The sequence below is a fragment of the Glycine max genome, chromosome 12, assembly GCF_000004515.6.
Source record: "Glycine max cultivar Williams 82 chromosome 12, Glycine_max_v4.0, whole genome shotgun sequence".
Classification (NCBI taxonomy): Eukaryota; Viridiplantae; Streptophyta; class Magnoliopsida; order Fabales; family Fabaceae; genus Glycine; species Glycine max.
The window spans coordinates 3,619,949-3,637,646 of record NC_038248.2 but is presented as its reverse complement, the minus strand read 5'-3'; the positions used below and the strand labels follow the sequence as shown (position 1 = coordinate 3,637,646).

Below are 17,698 nucleotides of genomic sequence, written 5' to 3'. Positions count from 1 at the left end.
ACAGAACAAAGTTGTTGGGACCACTCGGGGATTAGTTCTGTACTATTGCTTCTTACTAGTTCTTATGAAAAAAAATACATTATTGATGAAATTTTATTATGAATTAAATAATTACAGATTATTATGTAAAGATTGTATTGATAAAAGGAGAAGAATATTAGCAATATTTTTTTTATATTTTCTTTTTAATTCTCTCTCTATGGTTTAAAATTTATTAGACAAATCATCAATTGATTGGTTATATTTCTCATTTAATAACTATTTTTCTGATTTAAGAGTATAATTCATTAAATTGAATGTTTTCATAAATTTCAATCAATCAAATTACAAAGTTTTAAAAAGAAACTATCGTTAACATTTCTCATAAAAAAATGAATCCACAATCACGAAAATCATTTCTCTTCCCCAAATTTGGGTGCTAAAGTGTGTAAAATAAAAATGTGAAGATATTCACAAAATGCCTTAATTTAAATTAAAATCTATATCGTCTCACTTTTCTTTCACACATCTCTTGGTCAAGGGGACCTAGATTCATTTTTTCCACACTCAATGACGATCTAACTTCCAACGGACAAGTGGTTACAAAGGTTGAGGATCTTGTGAACATACCACAATAAAAGATCCCCAGTTTTTCAAAAATGGTGCATCATGTAAAACGATAATACATTGGATTTATTATCATAATACCTCTTTCTACCAATCACCACTATTATTATCCCTAAAACATTCCAAAACAATCAAGAATATTGTAGTTATTGGGACAAAACTTGATAGAGAATTATCTAAGAAGAAAGAGTTTCGCTTGGGAGTACTCAATGTGGATGAACCAATCACTTAAACAAGAAGTAAGAGATTTAATAAATAGCTTGTCGAGAGACTAAATTCTCTCACAAAGGAAAGAAAAGAGATTCCCCAATTTGCTGATGCTAAAAATTGGATCCATGAAATAGGGTTCCATCAAAATAACATAGAGCAAGCTGATGTGTTCAAAAGTGGTAACCTTCCTCCATAAACAGAACACATTTATGCAACTTTCATATTTCACATCCCAAAACCAAGTTTAGCTTCTTTATATAAACCCTATTTATTTTTTTTAAAAAATAAATGGTTCTTATTCCTTTAAATTTTTGTAGCTTTTAGATTTTTAGAGTGCATGTTTGAAACGATCGTGAATGTGATTTTTCACATTAAACATACACTATTAATTTTAATGTTCACATTTGATTCTTCAAAACTATGTTGAAATGTTAGTTAACGTAATTTTAGATTAAAAAAATCAATATATTTGGGAATGTAACGAGGGCATGAAAAAATCATGTATGTCTTTAAGTGAAACAACTTCCATCCATTTTAACTATTAGAGATGGAGAGAGAGCATTGATTCATGTTACAAAATTTGTTCCAAACACCCATTTCGTATGTTTAGTTTCATATTGAGGAATTGATTATATTCTATAGTTAATTTTGAATTTGTAAAAACTTTGGGTAATTTTTGTATTATTGATAAAAACCCGAGCACTTGAATATTTGGGGGAACTACTCTTGTGTGAAGGTGGACAAAGCATCTCCTTATTTTAATAAAGTCATATTATATTTAAAAATTGTATATTTTGTATCTCTTGATTTTATTTAAACTTTCTAAATTATTCTCATGCGAGGATAAACAAATACACTCCCTTATTTTAATAAAATCATTAATATTTATCTTAAAAGTTTGTATTTTACATCTCTTATTTTTGGATATTTAAACTCAATACTATATTTTTATGCTATATATACATACATATATATATATATATATATATATATATATTTTAAAATAGATTATTCTTAGTGACCTTGGGTACTAGATTTGTGACTAACTTGAACCCACCTAGTTATTGTAATTAGAGAGTTCCAAGGACTTATAAATCCTACATTGGAATTCCATACTTCTAATGTGGGACACAGGTCCTATACCTTGCAATGAGACCCTAACATCCCATCATACTTCACAACCATGACAGTCATGCATATTAGATATGCATGACTTCTTTGACTAAACTTGAACGAACATTATAATTTGATATTATTATCATGTCATTCACTTTTTGTGAATTTCACTTTCCATTAAAGGACTCTCTATATTGATTTAGAAGTGAAACTCATTAAAATTGATAATTTTCATTCAAATTCAATCAATCATAAAAAAAGTCAAAAAATAATATCACTAACATTCCTTTTATTATTTAGTTTTCAATAAAACTTCTAATTATTAAACTAAGAATATGACAACATTTCACCATTGATTTTATTTTAAAAAGGATAATCCTTTGTTATACTTAAACTCACATTTTTTTTATTCACAACATTAATTTAAAATATTACCGGTCACCATAAAAGGGGTTTTCTACCTTCATCCTATGTTCAATGAAACATGGTGTGAAGACATTTTTTTAGTATAAAAAAATATTGAATGACTTATATTTTTATATAATAATTATTTTGAACTTATTACGTATTCATGAGTAAACAATAAAAATTTCATAACATAGTCAATGTTTATTTTACTTTTTTAAAAGTTCTTAATGAGTATGCTGAAGACACCAAAAAAATACATGTATTTTTATATAGTATCTTTTTGATGGATTTTTGAAGACATTTTAAACATAGATGATTTCTTTCTAATAAAGTTTTTCCATATAAAAAAATCAGGAATTCAGAATTCAAATTTTTGATCAGGGGCTTTATTAAATACCTTTCGTTAATTAAAAGTTTTTTTTTTTGTTTTTTTTAGTTTTTTAACACGACAAGTGTTTTCTTTTAAAATAAATATTTGTAGTTTTGTTTTCTTAACCAAGTTTCTAAATACAATAATGGTGGGGATATTGATACTCTAATTTAACTATTCCTACTCTCCATCAACAACTTGTAATTTACGTATTTTTAATAGAACATAAAATATATTTTTTTATAAGAAATTGTACTACTTTTTATTTTGGGATTTGAATGAGTAACATAAAGACACAAATACTACCTAACATGTAGGTAATTTGTTTAAAGTAATTCGAAATAAGATTGTGGACATTTTTCACGTGGAAGTGGGCGAGTTGAGGTGGAGATTGGAATGAGGAGCATGATGGTGAAATGATGAATGATGATTGTGCTAGTGTTAGTCTATAATGTGTTTGTGCCATGCTGCCATTGGCACCGACTGCTTTTACAAATGGTTGTGATGCCGCCGTGTGCCGTATCTTCTATTTTTTTCAGCACCATATATCATCCAATTCTCTTCTATTATTTTATTTCTATTCACCAAATTATATACTATTATTTTATTTTCTTCTTTATTTTTTTTCCTCCTTGTTTTTCGCGACGCTTTTGACTCTTTCTTGTAGATTCCGTCTCTCCCTCCAATACCTAAAACTAAATGGGTGTCCTTCCTTGCCTAATTACAAAATCCTTTTCAGAAGTTTCTTATAAGATTTCTTTTTAAGTTTTAAATACATTAATTATTATTTTTTATATATTCTTATTTAATTATTCTGTCTTAAACATTAATAAAAATAATTAAATAATTAAAAAGATAAAACTAATTTAGAATAATAATATAAATAATTAACAGATTTAATATAATAAATTAAATTAATTATTTTTCTCAAAGAAAAATAAGTTAATTAAAAGAGTCTTGTAATTAAGAAGGAAAGAAATATAATATAAAAAAAATACTACTCCTACTTTCTTTTTCGCTGACTGAAATACTACTCCTACTTAACCACATCTATCTATTTTTATTCACCCTATTTTTTTTCTATAATACACCCCAACCTAAAAAATATCCCCTCCTACTTAACCACATCAGCAACACTGGGATGAAAAGTTATTTCTACTTTTATGAAAGAGTAAAATATATGACATTTATAGATAATGCTAGTAATGTACTAAAAAATAATTTCTTTCTTTTCCCCCCTTTCGGTAACAGAATAGAGAAAGTTTAAATTCCATCCTTTGAATACAGTAGCAGTAGCAGAAGCAGACCAGCTGTTACCTAATAATCGAAAAGAAATGAAGTTAAACATAATGACTGACGCTAATATTTCAGATGTTACAGTTCAGTACAGCTCGGCATGGTCAGTGCAATTGCAGCTTTGGTCCTACAATTCACAACTTCAAAGATGCATTTTAGTGTTGTAATTACGCACCTGCCACCTACCCTTAGTGCAGTCTTCAAAGTTCATCCTGAAAGAGTCAAAAACAAAGAAAATGCATATTTAATGAGAATGAAAACTGACCTTTACCGGATGAAAATGAAATTTGACGGAATGCAAAGATCTTAGTACAATGCAACGACTCTAACAATAGCTCAAGAATTTCAGAAAGTTGCATTTTGTATCATACAATATATTATCCTTATGGCTTCTATACAAATGTAAAATATTAGATATTTATCAATAGCGGAATTCATAATTATTGACGGAGTCATGTCAACTCATGACTAAGTGCATTTTTTATTGGAAAAATTGTTTTTTTGTTCCCTTCAAAATAAATTAATTCAAGCATTCACGAACATGAACTGAAGTGGATCATCGATTTTATCGAAAGTAAGGTACTAGCACGTAGGATAAAAAGGAATGAATGGTCATGTTTAATGTTGTGCATTACATAACAGAGACATTTTAATGAAAGAAAAGTGTTAGCAATACACTCACAAACACATTTTTCTTACTAATAAAAAAGAAAGACTCTTCGAAATTTATTAAAAATAACAATTTTGTAAATCTCATATTTCATTTAATAAACTTCTCTAGTTTTTAATAAATTAATAAAGAGTGATAACAAATTAGACTTCCCAAACTAACATTTAATAATTACTTGACAACTTTCCCAAGCTATGGCAGGACCGCAAGGAAAGAATTTACAATTTTTTTATATGCTAGTTTTATGCTTACGTGTCAGAAAAAAAAACAGGAATTTATTTCTAACTCAGCACATTTCATTACGACAATAATTTTCTTATTATGACGCTCGAGTACCATTGTTTATTATCACTGCATATTTTGCCATTTTTTGAGTTTCTGAACAGATACAGTTTGAATAATGTTTATATTTAGCTTTACTTTGTGTGTGTATCATGTAATGTCTTTCTTATTGTAAATATCTTGATTGTATTTGAGTTGGATATGGAAAAGGTTGATACCTAAATGGCAACAAGTTATGGGCAGTGGTTAAATTCAACTCAAGCAAACTAGCAACTTCAACCTCAGTAGCTCATATTTCACACATCATTACATGAACAACGAAAAGCAATAAAGTATTACGAGACATATTCACATAAATAAATATTAAATAACAAGAGAGTTTTAGACTTACATGGTAATCATCCATATCACGGGGATCCGGCTGCAGAAAAAAGTCTCAAAATCAGATTTTATATTCCATAAGCAATAAGTGATCATAAACCCATTTGAATTAAGGGCCAAACAAAGTTACATGGATTGGCAGGAAATTGAAGAGAAAAGAAAGTACAAATAACTGCTAGTTTGCAATGTTTAGCTTCCCCCCTTAGATGTCCCAAACTCATGTTCTAATGTTTTACCTTCTATTTTCAAACACGGAGCCTGCATAGATCCTAAATCTTACACCTTAACTATATAATTTATTCACTGTTCTTTTTGCCTAGAAGGAATGCCCGATGCTTTTTGAAGGAAAGAGTTTCCAAAACACAATGATGAAACTAATCTCAATTCAAAAAGAAACAAAGATGAGGAAAGAAGGATAACAAGAAGTCTTCCACATCAATTGTTACCACCCGCCCTATTATTAATTCCTGCTGTGCAAAATAGAATAGATAAACCAAAACCTTTACTGCAAAGTTAACAATAGATGTGTTATACACCCCAGAACAATTTTTCGAGAGGAATCAGGATTAAAAAATTACCCTTCGACGATGCCTCCTATTTCCATATTTATGATCCCTCTCCTTCCTCCTTCTTTCACCCTCTTCTCTTGCTCTCTGTGCCTCCTACATAATCATAACATAAAAAAGTATTGGTATTGTACAGAAGTAACAAAACAAATATGATTATCCTGCTCATGCATATTAAAATAGTGCCGAAGCATTTAAGCTTTGAAAGATCACCTCTTCTTCCCGAGCCCTTCTTTCTTTTTCTGCTTCTTCAAAAGCTTCTTTTTCAGCCTGAGATTTTACACATAATGAGAATGCTTTGATACTATGATTCCTAGCTCCTACAAACTAAATAATAGATACAAAGTCTAAAAGTAAACGCTCACCTCTCTATTATTAGCCATAAATTCATCCACAATTTGCTTTGCATACTGTGGGTCATCACAAATTAAGATATTGTCGTAAACTGAACCTGCCTTCACCTAAAAATTCAAAATTTAATATTGTTACACTTCAAATATTCAATAATAGCTAAATATTCAAGTACAGCTAGTTTTATAGGCAATTACTACTCAGGGCATGTTTGAGTAAACAATTTAATCAGACACTTATTCAATAATTTCTTGTTAAATGAGAGTTTAATGAAGGTCATAAGCCACTTTCATAAACTAAAATATGCAGTTCTAAAAGCTCTCTTTCAATCAATAAAGAAGAACAAAATGTGTATATATATAGACACACACACCTGCCACACTTCAATGCCCACATACTTTATTGGTTTGAGAACATAAAGATCAGGATCATCCTCAAATTCTGCAGGAAACAGTAAAGGAAAAGCAAAGTTTGTAATTAGAGATGACATTAATAACATTTCAGGAGCAAGACCAGAAAGTAAAGATCAGGCAATGTGGCAGCTCATAGATGCTGACTAAACCAATTGCTGCCGATAGGTTTCTGGTATGTCAAAAAGGTTCCACAACAAATATGCATAACATTCTGCAGAGGCTCATATATGCTAAAGTGAATGCGATGGAGGCTGTAGAAATAGTAAAATAATTGATAGGCTAGTATTCAACTAGTGAAAACTATCATAATACCATCATATAATTTTTGTTGTCTAATCAAATTTCCCTAGCCAACAAGTTAGCAAACAACTACAGTCTAATTCCATATAACATTATAATGCCAGCAAACATCATATTCGCAAGTTGCAATAGTTACAAGTTAACACAAACATAAATGACAGAGCCTAAAATTATAAACTAGTTATGTCACATGTGTTACAACCCAATTAATGCTTTGAAGCTTATTACTTCTTGATTCACTAGCATATAAAATAAATCTACCTGGGTTATCAATCCATGGAATCTTCCACTTTCCTTTGTAGTTGGGGTTCTTGATTTTCTGCAGTTCAACAATTTTCAACAATTAGAAAGCCTAAAAAATTAATGACTCCTCCAACTTTTAATGTGCGGCTTAAAGAACCTTGCGTTTCCATGGTCCTTTGTATGCTGGATTGGGAATCTTCGGGGGCTTCCATAGTCCATCATCTTCATCATCCCATTCAACAGGCTGCTCAAACAAAGAATTAAACAAGAAGAAAAAAAGGAAAAGAACATTCATAAGTTCATGCCAAAGAAAGTCTACTGTAAATAATAGTGATCATACTATCCAAATACATATTTATTGACATTTTTCAAATTAAAAAAATATGAAGTAAACAAATCAACCTTCTTGGCTTTTGGATCAGGGATTTCAGCTGGAATTGAATCATATCCCTGCAATATAAGAAAGAAGCACGTGAAAATATAACTAAAAATCACTATGTCCTTATGTGTTGCCAAGAACCTTTCTAGCAGATGCTGGCTATTAAAACTTACTTGGAAAAAGAATTGTCAAATTGGTGTTCTATCCTTATTAAAATCTACTCTGCTTATTTACCCCTTTAAATAGATAATCTAATACTTGTAACAGGGGACTGAGGAAAAGATAAGTAGTATCTGCAAAAGTTTGTTGCCATTTATGATGCTTCTTGAGATTTTAAAAAAAGTAATTCTAGCCATGCTTATATTTTAAATGATATTTTTGTTGTCGTAAAAAAATGGAAACCTCTTCCATACAAAAATAAACAAAATTTTACTAATAGCCCAGCTAATTGTAGCAGACAGTGTTCTAAATTGCACCGTGGTTTTGGTTGCAGAGACCATGAAACCTAGTCACATTTGCGGTTACTAACCACAACTTAAAACACTGATAGCAGATATCATCTATTGTTCATGTGGAAGAGTCATACCACTGTAGAAATTCCTAAAGGTGATCAATAAGGTTTTTCATGTAAATGCAAATACTAAAATTGTAAATGTGAAGGCGTTTGACAAACTTGATGAAAATTACAAGTTACCAGCAGAGGATTAGGGTGAAGAGGGGGGCAAATACCTCTGGTTTGACATCATTAGGGTCTTCAATGTACTCTCTATCATCCCAGTCAGCCGGCTGCAATAGGAAAAAATAAAAATAAAAAATTCAGTCTTTCAGATGAAAGGTAAACCGAAAGAACCAAAACGTTTCCTATCTCAATTAAAGAATCCCTTAGAATGTTTGTTTAAGTAGTTTTGAATGTATGGCCTTTGAGACCCCCAGAAAAGCATGATTATAACATTGCAGCTCATAATCTTAACATGACAATTACAAATATTGATCATTCAAATAAGGCAAGACACAAATGCACCCCAACACACTAAGTCCAGTCCCAAAGTTGTACCTTTTTTGCTTTGACATCCTTGATTTTCCTTGGAGGAAGGATGTCCCAATCTGTGTACATGCTTCCAGAATCTCTTTCCCGATTATCAACAAGGATACTATAAGAGGCATCAGGCCTTAGAATAAATGTATAGAAATGAGTCAACTTATCCGTTTCACATTGCAGATCTTTTCTAATGGGGTAATTCTGCCCCTGGTATGATAGTATAAGATGGAGCTTCTTTGTCTGTGAACCACATATATCTGGTCCAAACATCAAACTGCATCAAGCAAGACCAATCAGTTCACTCTACTAGCACAGTGATAGACTAACTAAAACGTTTAATCAAATATTTTTACAACATTAAACAAATCAAAGCCTCACTTCAATTAATGCCAAGTGGGAAAAAGAAAAACATAATTTATATGTATGAAAATAGTAAGTGCAATCCTGTTTGGATAAAATTGTTCATAAGCACTTATAGAAGAAGAAAATAAGATAGTAAAATGAATTGAATTTCTTGCATAAGCTAAAATCAACTTATGCACTTAATTTTTACAACATTCTTTCTAACATTTTTTCTGTTAACTGGAATTTATTGAAATTTACGAAACAATGTGAGTCCCACTCTCTGTATAACAAGTCTCTTTCATCGTTTCATGGGTTTCAATTAATAATAAAAAGTGTGCTACTACCATCTCTCGATATGATATACTTGATGTCTATAAAAGCTCATCTCCTATTTTTAACCAAGTTAGCATATATCATCCTCTAAAAGTAAAATATAAGGAAACAAGGATAATGCATATGGCATAAGAAGTTGGCGAACCTATAAGGGGTATCACCACCAAACTTCTTCTGATTGACATAACCAGAAAGAAGTTTGATGTAACCGCCACCGCATTCAATGTCCTGCTCAAACCTAATAGAATACTGCAGCACCAGGGTTCTGTCCTTGTTGCTTAGCTCGGGTATCTTTGCAGATATGGCAAAATGCTTGGCGTCATTATATGTCTGAAGACCTGCAAGAAAGGATTCAAATTCATTTTTATGTAATTAATATAATACAAAAGAAATACTATGATTTTGTATTGTGCATAGGATTTATTTCTATTTTTTTATTTTATTTTTCATTTATTTGTGAAAACTATCTATAGTCAGTAAAAGTAATCACGACTTTACAAACAAAGTCATAAATTTTTATCCCACTTCATCAGCTACTATTACTTTTACAACTTCTGGTTACAAAGTTGTGACTATTTTTACGAACTTACCCCAATATGGGAATTAATTCAAAAAGAGTCCCATTTGGTAATTTTGAAAAAAAAATTACCCCTAAAGGGTAAAAAAGCCGTCACCAGCATTGGTGAACATAACAATCCATTTAATGAATGAATTTGAGAAAGATTAATAATGTGAATGAAATGAAATGAAAAAAAAAATGTAATACCTTTGTCATCAGGATCCCCAGACCATTTTCCTGCTGTGTGCTTGAAGGTACCCGCTTTTCCTTCACTCCTTTTCCAATCGGATAGCACCCAACGGCTCTTCCATCCATCTTAAATAATTAATTGAATAAATAAAGTGTTACTTGATAGTGATTTTGAGGTGCAAAATATAAATGATCCCGAGGATTGAGGATTATTACCTTCGAATCTCTCTTCGAAGAAAATCTCAGCGAATGAAGAGTGCAGAGTTAGAAGGAAAAGCAAGAGCTTGAAGCGATGACTAGTGTTGCCATTGGCCATCTCATTTCCCTTAAGTTAGCTTCAGATTTCAGCTTAGAGAGTTGAGTTGAGTTGAAAAGAGTTGAGACAAACGAATTTAAAATAACGAACGGTGGAGGAGTGGTACTTTCTAGAACACTTCCATCAGCATTAAAATATTTTATACTATGAATTTCCCATACGAGACATGTATTTTTAAGACAAACTAACTATGTATTTTTAACACTTTTAATTATCATTCGTCGGCTGTAACATATTTGACTCATTTTTTGTTTTCAATTTTGATGCCTGTAAAATTTTAATTTTTCATTTAAAGTTCCCATAAGTTTACACTTACATTATATCAATATTGAAAAATGTAAACTTACAAAAATTAAAAATAAATAAAATATCTTACTGGACTCAAAATTAAAAAAATAACTTATAGGGACAAAAATAAGAAAAAACACAAAGAATAAAAGTATATTTAAATCTATCTTTTATCAATAAAAGATGATATGAGAAGTTTATGAATAACTCAACAAATATTATTTTGACGAATATTTTTTATATAAAATTAATATATATGATAAAACATATTGACTATTTTTAGAGGCTATAAATATCTTCAACTATAAATATTTTTCATAAAATTATCATACCGAATATACTCTAATGGAGTGGGGAGGAGATCTAAAGTAAAGGTAGGAAAACATGCCATGTGAGGATTACACTTGTGTAGATTCTGAAGCCGTGAAGCAATAATTAATCTAGCCAGTTTTTCCTTTTATAAAAAAGTTTAGATTAGAAAAAGATTTTCCTTTATATAAAGTTAAGAATGATCACAAATTTCAGCTAGAATTTATAAGAAGATTATATACAGCCTAAAGTTTTCCTGAAATTAAGTTTAAGCCCTAACTTTGTAAGAGGAAGGCCAACTAAGTGAACCAACCTTATTTAAGGAAGAAAAAAAATCATAATAAGATAAAATCTTTTGTAGAAAAAATATTTAAGTACTCTTAATAAATTAATATCATTTATCAAATAATTAACAATTTTTTTAATTTTTAAAATTATTATTAATAAGTAAAATCTCCTTTAAATTAAAGAGTACTTAATTCGTCTTAAGGTTGAATCTATGATTTTTTTTTTGTTTCCCATAAATCTCTTCTTAAGCAATCTTATTCAAGAACACTAGAATCTATACACATTTTCCAATGGAAATTCAAATCTTAATTAAAAGATTAGTACCTTCTACTAAACTCAACCCCCTTTGGTGGACTCGTGCCAGTTGAATTGCAAACAATTCTACATCCATTGTGGTTAATATGCATTAACTTAGTCATACCTTTACCGCATGCCATAAATGTTTCTTCTTGTATTGCTTGAGTTAAGTCCAGAATATTGGTATTTATAGGTTTTTCTTTCTATTGTACATTTTTTCAGTACTGAAGTTATGTCAGAGTTTCATGACTTGATAACCATATGCTAGTTATTTGAAGGGAATCACAGAGAAAGAAGCATAATCATGCAAAGATCACTTCTGCTTATATTTGTCCACTGTTCCAATTTCTGTATAACTTGGTAAAAGGATAAGAAAATCCTCACAAATCACATAGGCTACTTCCCCAGATAAATAATTATCACTCCATATTCTATACCTCAAAACACATGCGGGATTTATATACAAAAAAAATGAGTGGAAGAAGAGAAATTCTTTTGAACAACTTTTGGTGACTAAATTTCCTCCCATGCCAACATAAATAATGTATCCTCAAGCTAAGCTATGTACTTATTCATCACTTTTTGGCTTTGATCTCTGCTGTTTGGATTCTAGGTGATGATTGTGATCCACCAGTGAGTGCAGCGGCGGCGGATTCAACGTGTGTAAGAAGATATTCATATATCTTCTTCCTCAGCCTGTCAATTGTCTCTGCTGGTATCTGGCAAGGTTCTCCCTCATTCTTGCTTGATCCTATCTCATCAAGCCAATCATTCACACTTTTCAGTTGAGTGAGCATACCTGCTATTTGACCATTATTTGACAAGCTAGTGTCCCCATCAGGGTCCAAGAATCTCTCAACAAACACCAAAAACCAATCTCGTGACCGCAGTTGCAGCATGTCAGCCAAATCAACCACCTCATCAAGGCCATTTCCTCTAACCCACTCTGGCGGTGATTGGACTAGTTGCTTGTGTCCATTTGCTAGCATATCACCTGTTTTGTGAGGAGTTTTGGAATTAGCCGTCTGACGGGTTTTTCCATGAGATTTTGATGAATCTTCACTTGAATTTTCCATGACTAGCATTGGTTTACTTCCCAGGATATTCTTTTGGTTTTGAGAATTGGTTGAAACTGAAAGCTTGGATGATAGAGGTTCGCGGTTATAAATAGAAAAGGATGATAGATTGGTGGATAAAGCAGCCTGGACCCAAGAATTTGCACGCCTTTGTCTATCTAGTTTGAGTTTTAGTGCCTCTTCTGTTATGCTTCTTTCATTATCTGAAGAAGAATCATCTGGATTGGATTTAGATAGCAAGTCAGCAATCATCCGTGCACTATTTAGGCTAGCATGAAGAGTTAGGAACTCCTCTACTGCAGGCTGCGGGTTTTGTTCCTTAGCAGAATTACTAAGCTCTGCGTATACACTGCCAGAAACATCCCAAAAGAAATGTTAGAAACAATATGGTATGCTGCATTGCAGGAGGGTGACAATAAAATTCCTACCAGCCCATAGAAGAATGGGTTTGGAAGAAGATGGATGATAAACGTCTATAGCTAAATCCCAATCTGACTGTATGATTGATTAACAAGATTACCTAAAAAGGATTGTATTACAATATTTTCAGCAGGCATATGAAAGGTAGTACATCAGATGATCTTAAAAAAAATTGAACTCATCCTTTTAACTCAGCCAAATACAGGTCAGTTTTAATTAACAGTTGAACATTGACTGCATTCATACACATTGTTCTTCACTTTTTTCCAAATATATCAAACAAATATAAAAAAAGTCTCCACCATGACTACAAATGCCAAGAGTCATACTTGTCAAAACACACATGACACAACAGACCTTAGGTAGGCTTGGACCCAACATTGACCTAGCCCCCACAACTGACAACCCATCCTTTTTCTGCCTTAAAAGTTACTAAATTATTAGTATCTTCAGTGGATTTAGAAATAAATATTCAAATCAATATCAAGAAGCACACAAGAAATGATTAGCATAAAACTGATAAATATTATATTTGTATGAGTCATAAAATGTAACTCCATATAAGACAAAGTGACGAAGAAATCCCATATGTAGCATTTGCTATTACTAAAATTTAGGATTCAAGTTGCCAACCCACATTCTTCAGATTCCATAGTCATTTTGGTATATCAGATGTGTGTATAGGAAATCAATATTGAACATAGTACATCAGAAAGTATCAACATTACTTCATTGGTATGAGTATAAACCACTTAGTTTTCGCATATCCTCTAGAGGTGCCAAAACATACCTATACCAGTACTATATATCTTGGTTTAAAATCTAAATTTCAATTTCCTGACATGAGCAGTCCAAAATCTCAACCATATTGAGAAACACTAATGATGGGAAGTACTGATCTGACATTGAGCAGTTCATAGTAAAGTTGTTCATATGAATATATTCATACCTTAGACATTGCAGCAAACTCTCAGCAGCAGCAGCCTCTTGTATAGCCTCAGTTGCAGCCATCTGTGCGGCATCTCTTTGCTTCATCACTTCCTGTGACAGAAATGAAAATATAAAATAATAATGAAACATTACAGTCACAAAACTTCTTGTCCAAACAGCTGGTTCTATGAGTAAGATAATTTAATATGGGCCGAAAACATTTTATTATGGCAGATTCAGAAAACCAAAGAATAAACCAATCGTATGATCTGGAAATATACTTGTTGGCTGTTGCGTACTTATTATATATGCATTTATGTTGTCATAAAAATAGCTTTAATAAAACTTGTTTATTTAACGTCATGAAGAAGCATCTGGGTGAAATTATCCCATTAGCATTACCCTCTCCATCATGACCTTAATTGAAAGTTGGGGACATGCCAATTGGCCAAATGAGAACAAGTACAAAAAAAATTATGCTCCGAACAATTCCTCATTTTCTAGCCAAGTTCAAAAACATAAAGGCAACCTAGTGTATTAGGCTCCCATCTAATTAGTCTCGGTCTCGGGGGAGGGTAGATGTACACAGCCTTATCCCCGCATACAAAGAGGTTGTTTCCAAGAGTTAAACCTGTTACTTTCAGGTCATAAGGCAGCAACCTCACTGTTATGCCAAGGCTCACCCTCAGCTAAATTTGAAAACATGTCAATGAAAATTACAAGATTGCATATAACTATCTTCAGCATTCAGCATATATACTTGACAGCAAAGAGTCAAAAAAGCTAAAAGTGGAAGGAAAAAAAGTGTTTTCAGGAGATTTACCCTCCCAAGCTTTGCAATAGATGACGGGAGTGAAGCCCATGGAACACTTGCATCTGTCACTTTTCTACTATTTGGAGAAACTTTGACCAAGTTTCCAGGGAATCCATTGTTAGAAGCTTCTGACAATTTCTTTCCAACAGGAACTCTTTGCTTACTTGGTTTTTCTTGTTCCTCCATTGTTCCACTGACAATAACTCTCTTTATAGATGTTTGAGTCTTGTGCTCTTCCTTGGAGGACTTTGTCTGCGGTTGCATCTTGCTCTCTTCTTTAGAGGGAAACTTTTCACTTGAAGTACTTCTCCTAGGAGTCTGCAATGCCATAAAGTGAAAGTAAGAACACAGCTTTTTTTTTTTGGTGAATTAAGAGCATAACTGTTTGATTGACCCAAAAGATAAAAGGTAATGAAATACAAGTATCTCAGAGCAGCAAACTAGTTAGCCTAATTTATTTTAAGGAATAAATGATATTAATTAAATCCAAAAAATCTTGTAGCTTGACATCAGGAGTTGTTCAAAAAGGCAAATTGTGAATCACACTTACTGAGCCACGAACCTCTGGCTTAGGATCACACTTGGCGGCCCTTAATTTGGATGTATCTTTCTTCTTGACTTCCATATTCCCTTCCCAGCTCTTACGCAGCGCCTTAGCTCCAAGCTCAATTCCCTGAACCAAATTTCTGATCGGGTTTCCCACGGAAATTCTCTTCCCGGTTGGACTAGTTCCACGGACACCCTTTCCTATCTCCACCACTCCCACCTTAGCAGTTAGCCTGTCCACTCCCTTGATATTTGCCTGCTGCTTGACCCCATTGGCAAATTTCTCAAAAGAAGTAGGCAAGGAATAGCAACTAGTGGGGGAAGAAGGAATGGTCCTTGAATTCAATGACTTCCATCTCGCCAACGGTTCCTTCTTCGCATCAGCAACATTAGCTGCTGCTGCTTTTGTTGTCTGAGATTTACTCTTAGCAAACAGCATTGCTTTCTTGTCTAATTGATCTTCATTATTCAATCTCACTTTCTCCTTCTTCTCCTTCTCCCCAACATGGTGATTGCTCAACACTTTCCTCGGAGACTTGGACCTCTCTAAGTCCAAGGGTCCAGAACAAGGACTTTTCTTGTTAGCCTTGCCGTTACTAAGGAACCCAAGTGAGTGAGTTGTTGCAACAATGTCCTCAGGGGTTCCAACACAAGGGTGTCTCCCAGGAACAGGCCTAACCCCATGAAGAATAGGAACTGGTGAAGCTGCCTCCAAACGATCCACGAAAACAAACTGCCCCAGTTGAATCTTGTCACTGAGGATGAGATCATCATGTTCATCAGGGAGAGAGACATAGGTGGCATGCAAGGAATCAGAAACCTTGAGATAAAATCCTTGATTTGGGAACAACTCACCCCCTGCAAGTGCTGGAACAATGCTCACAACTTGCAGCAAAGAGGACCTGTGCTCACCAGCTACTTTCACGTCTGTGTTCATGTGCTGCATAAGTTTGAGAAGCACCCCAGGAACAAGATTTGCCATCTTTTGTTGTTTTGGCAGCTTCAATATGCATCACTCTCCCAATTCCCAAATGAGGTTTTAAAGATAGAAAAAAAAAGGAAGCGTTTTGCAATGGAAAATGTAGAATTGTAGACGTTTGCTAATCAAACTTGCAACAGATGGAATGCCATATCTGAACTGAACCAATAAGACAGAGAGGGAAATTTTGCAACAAGGTCTTAATCATAGACTATCCAAGTACATAGAAAATTGAATACAATGAGAAATATATCAGATTTTGAAAAAGGAAGAAAGGAAAAAAGCCTTAGTTTTGGTAGCTATTTTTAATACTAGAAAAAGAACAGTGAACAACAAATAAGACAGCAATAAACTATCAAAAAAGAATTCCCCAACCAGTGGATGAAGAGATTTTCTATTGTGGTTTATATCATTGGGTGGTACAGCTAGGACTTGAGAAGGAGAACCCACCCACCTTCCTAGAAACACAAGCCAGACTGTTACAATCATAGAGATAGAGAGCCACTGACAATAATGTGAAGTCCAGAAAAGGGAGAATTATTTCTCCTTTGGAATTAGAGTCTTGTACACTTCATAATAATACTGATAACAATAACAGTTTTGTTTTTGTTTGTCTACTACACTCTACACCAAGAAGTAATACTTAGAAGCCATAATAAAAACACAATTCTTTTGTGGAAGCTACCTTTATTGGCACTGTGTCATGTTGGACAATGAGATGGGATTTAGATAAAAGCTTTTAAGGAAAATAGGTAAGGGGGGCATAATTGGCAGCATGCTTATTGCATGATTGATATAAAAAGAGCTGTCAGTGTCTGATAAATACATCTAAACACATGCACATCAATTCATACAAAGAATGAGAAACCTGAACTTGGCCCACTCTTTTTTGGCTGTGTTGTTACTGAACCACACAGAGAAGAGAGGGGGGGCAAATGAATCAAAAAGGGCATTAACATTTAACAAATTGACCTTTACTTAGAAAGATTCCAATTTCATAAATCTAGATAGGGGTGAATGTGCGGGGTAAAGAACAAGGTAATGGTGTGTCGGCTACCTAAAAAAAACAAGAGTCACGTTGTAGTGGAAGTAGTTCATTATTTGTGTGATGACAACAAAAAAATTGCATATAGCTCTGTTTCATAGGTTTTCTTTTTGTTCGCTAAAATATATGTTTGATTTTGAAACTTATTTTTTGGTTGGTCATTTATGATTTAAAATTTTTAAAATGGTCTGTTAAAGAATTTTTTAGTAATATGATTGTCTTTCTGTTAGTTTTAATCCAAACAATGTTAAACTTGTGTCACAGGCCAATGTAGCTCTCCTGACTCCATTAAAAGTGTAGTTTCCAGCACCAATTTTGTTCTATGATTCCATGA

General features: G+C 32.7%; 2 protein-coding genes across 4 annotated transcripts; both read right to left on the bottom strand.

Annotated features, from left to right (window-relative positions):
• Positions 1–3,918: 3,918 nt before the first annotated feature.
• LOC100802428 (calreticulin-3) lies at positions 3,919–10,471 on the bottom strand. Of its 2 annotated transcripts, none has more exons than XM_006592074.4 (15): positions 10,273–10,471; positions 10,075–10,182; positions 9,454–9,646; positions 8,646–8,904; positions 8,321–8,377; positions 7,615–7,662; positions 7,370–7,456; positions 7,231–7,288; positions 6,630–6,697; positions 6,271–6,366; positions 6,119–6,175; positions 5,918–6,001; positions 5,350–5,379; positions 4,193–4,218; positions 3,919–4,027 (listed from the first exon to the last, which is right to left on the bottom strand). In XM_006592074.4, exons 1-14 carry the CDS (start codon positions 10,370–10,372, stop codon positions 4,207–4,209), a joined length of 1,257 nt encoding a protein of 418 aa, XP_006592137.1. In that variant the 5' UTR covers positions 10,373–10,471; the 3' UTR covers positions 3,919–4,027; positions 4,193–4,206. The 2 variants fall into 2 exon arrangements, with proteins under 2 accessions (XP_006592137.1, XP_006592136.1); XM_006592073.3 differs by having other exon boundaries at positions 4,182–4,218; positions 10,273–10,470.
• Positions 10,472–11,859: 1,388 nt separating this feature from the next.
• LOC100805079 (uncharacterized) lies at positions 11,860–17,244 on the bottom strand. Of its 2 annotated transcripts, none has more exons than XM_006592071.4 (4): positions 15,345–17,244; positions 14,804–15,112; positions 14,000–14,091; positions 11,860–12,979 (listed from the first exon to the last, which is right to left on the bottom strand). In XM_006592071.4, exons 1-4 carry the CDS (start codon positions 16,320–16,322, stop codon positions 12,130–12,132), a joined length of 2,229 nt encoding a protein of 742 aa, XP_006592134.1. In that variant the 5' UTR covers positions 16,323–17,244; the 3' UTR covers positions 11,860–12,129. The 2 variants fall into 2 exon arrangements, with proteins under 2 accessions (XP_006592134.1, XP_006592135.1); XM_006592072.4 differs by having other exon boundaries at positions 15,357–17,023.
• Between the last annotated feature and the right edge of the window lie 454 nt (positions 17,245–17,698).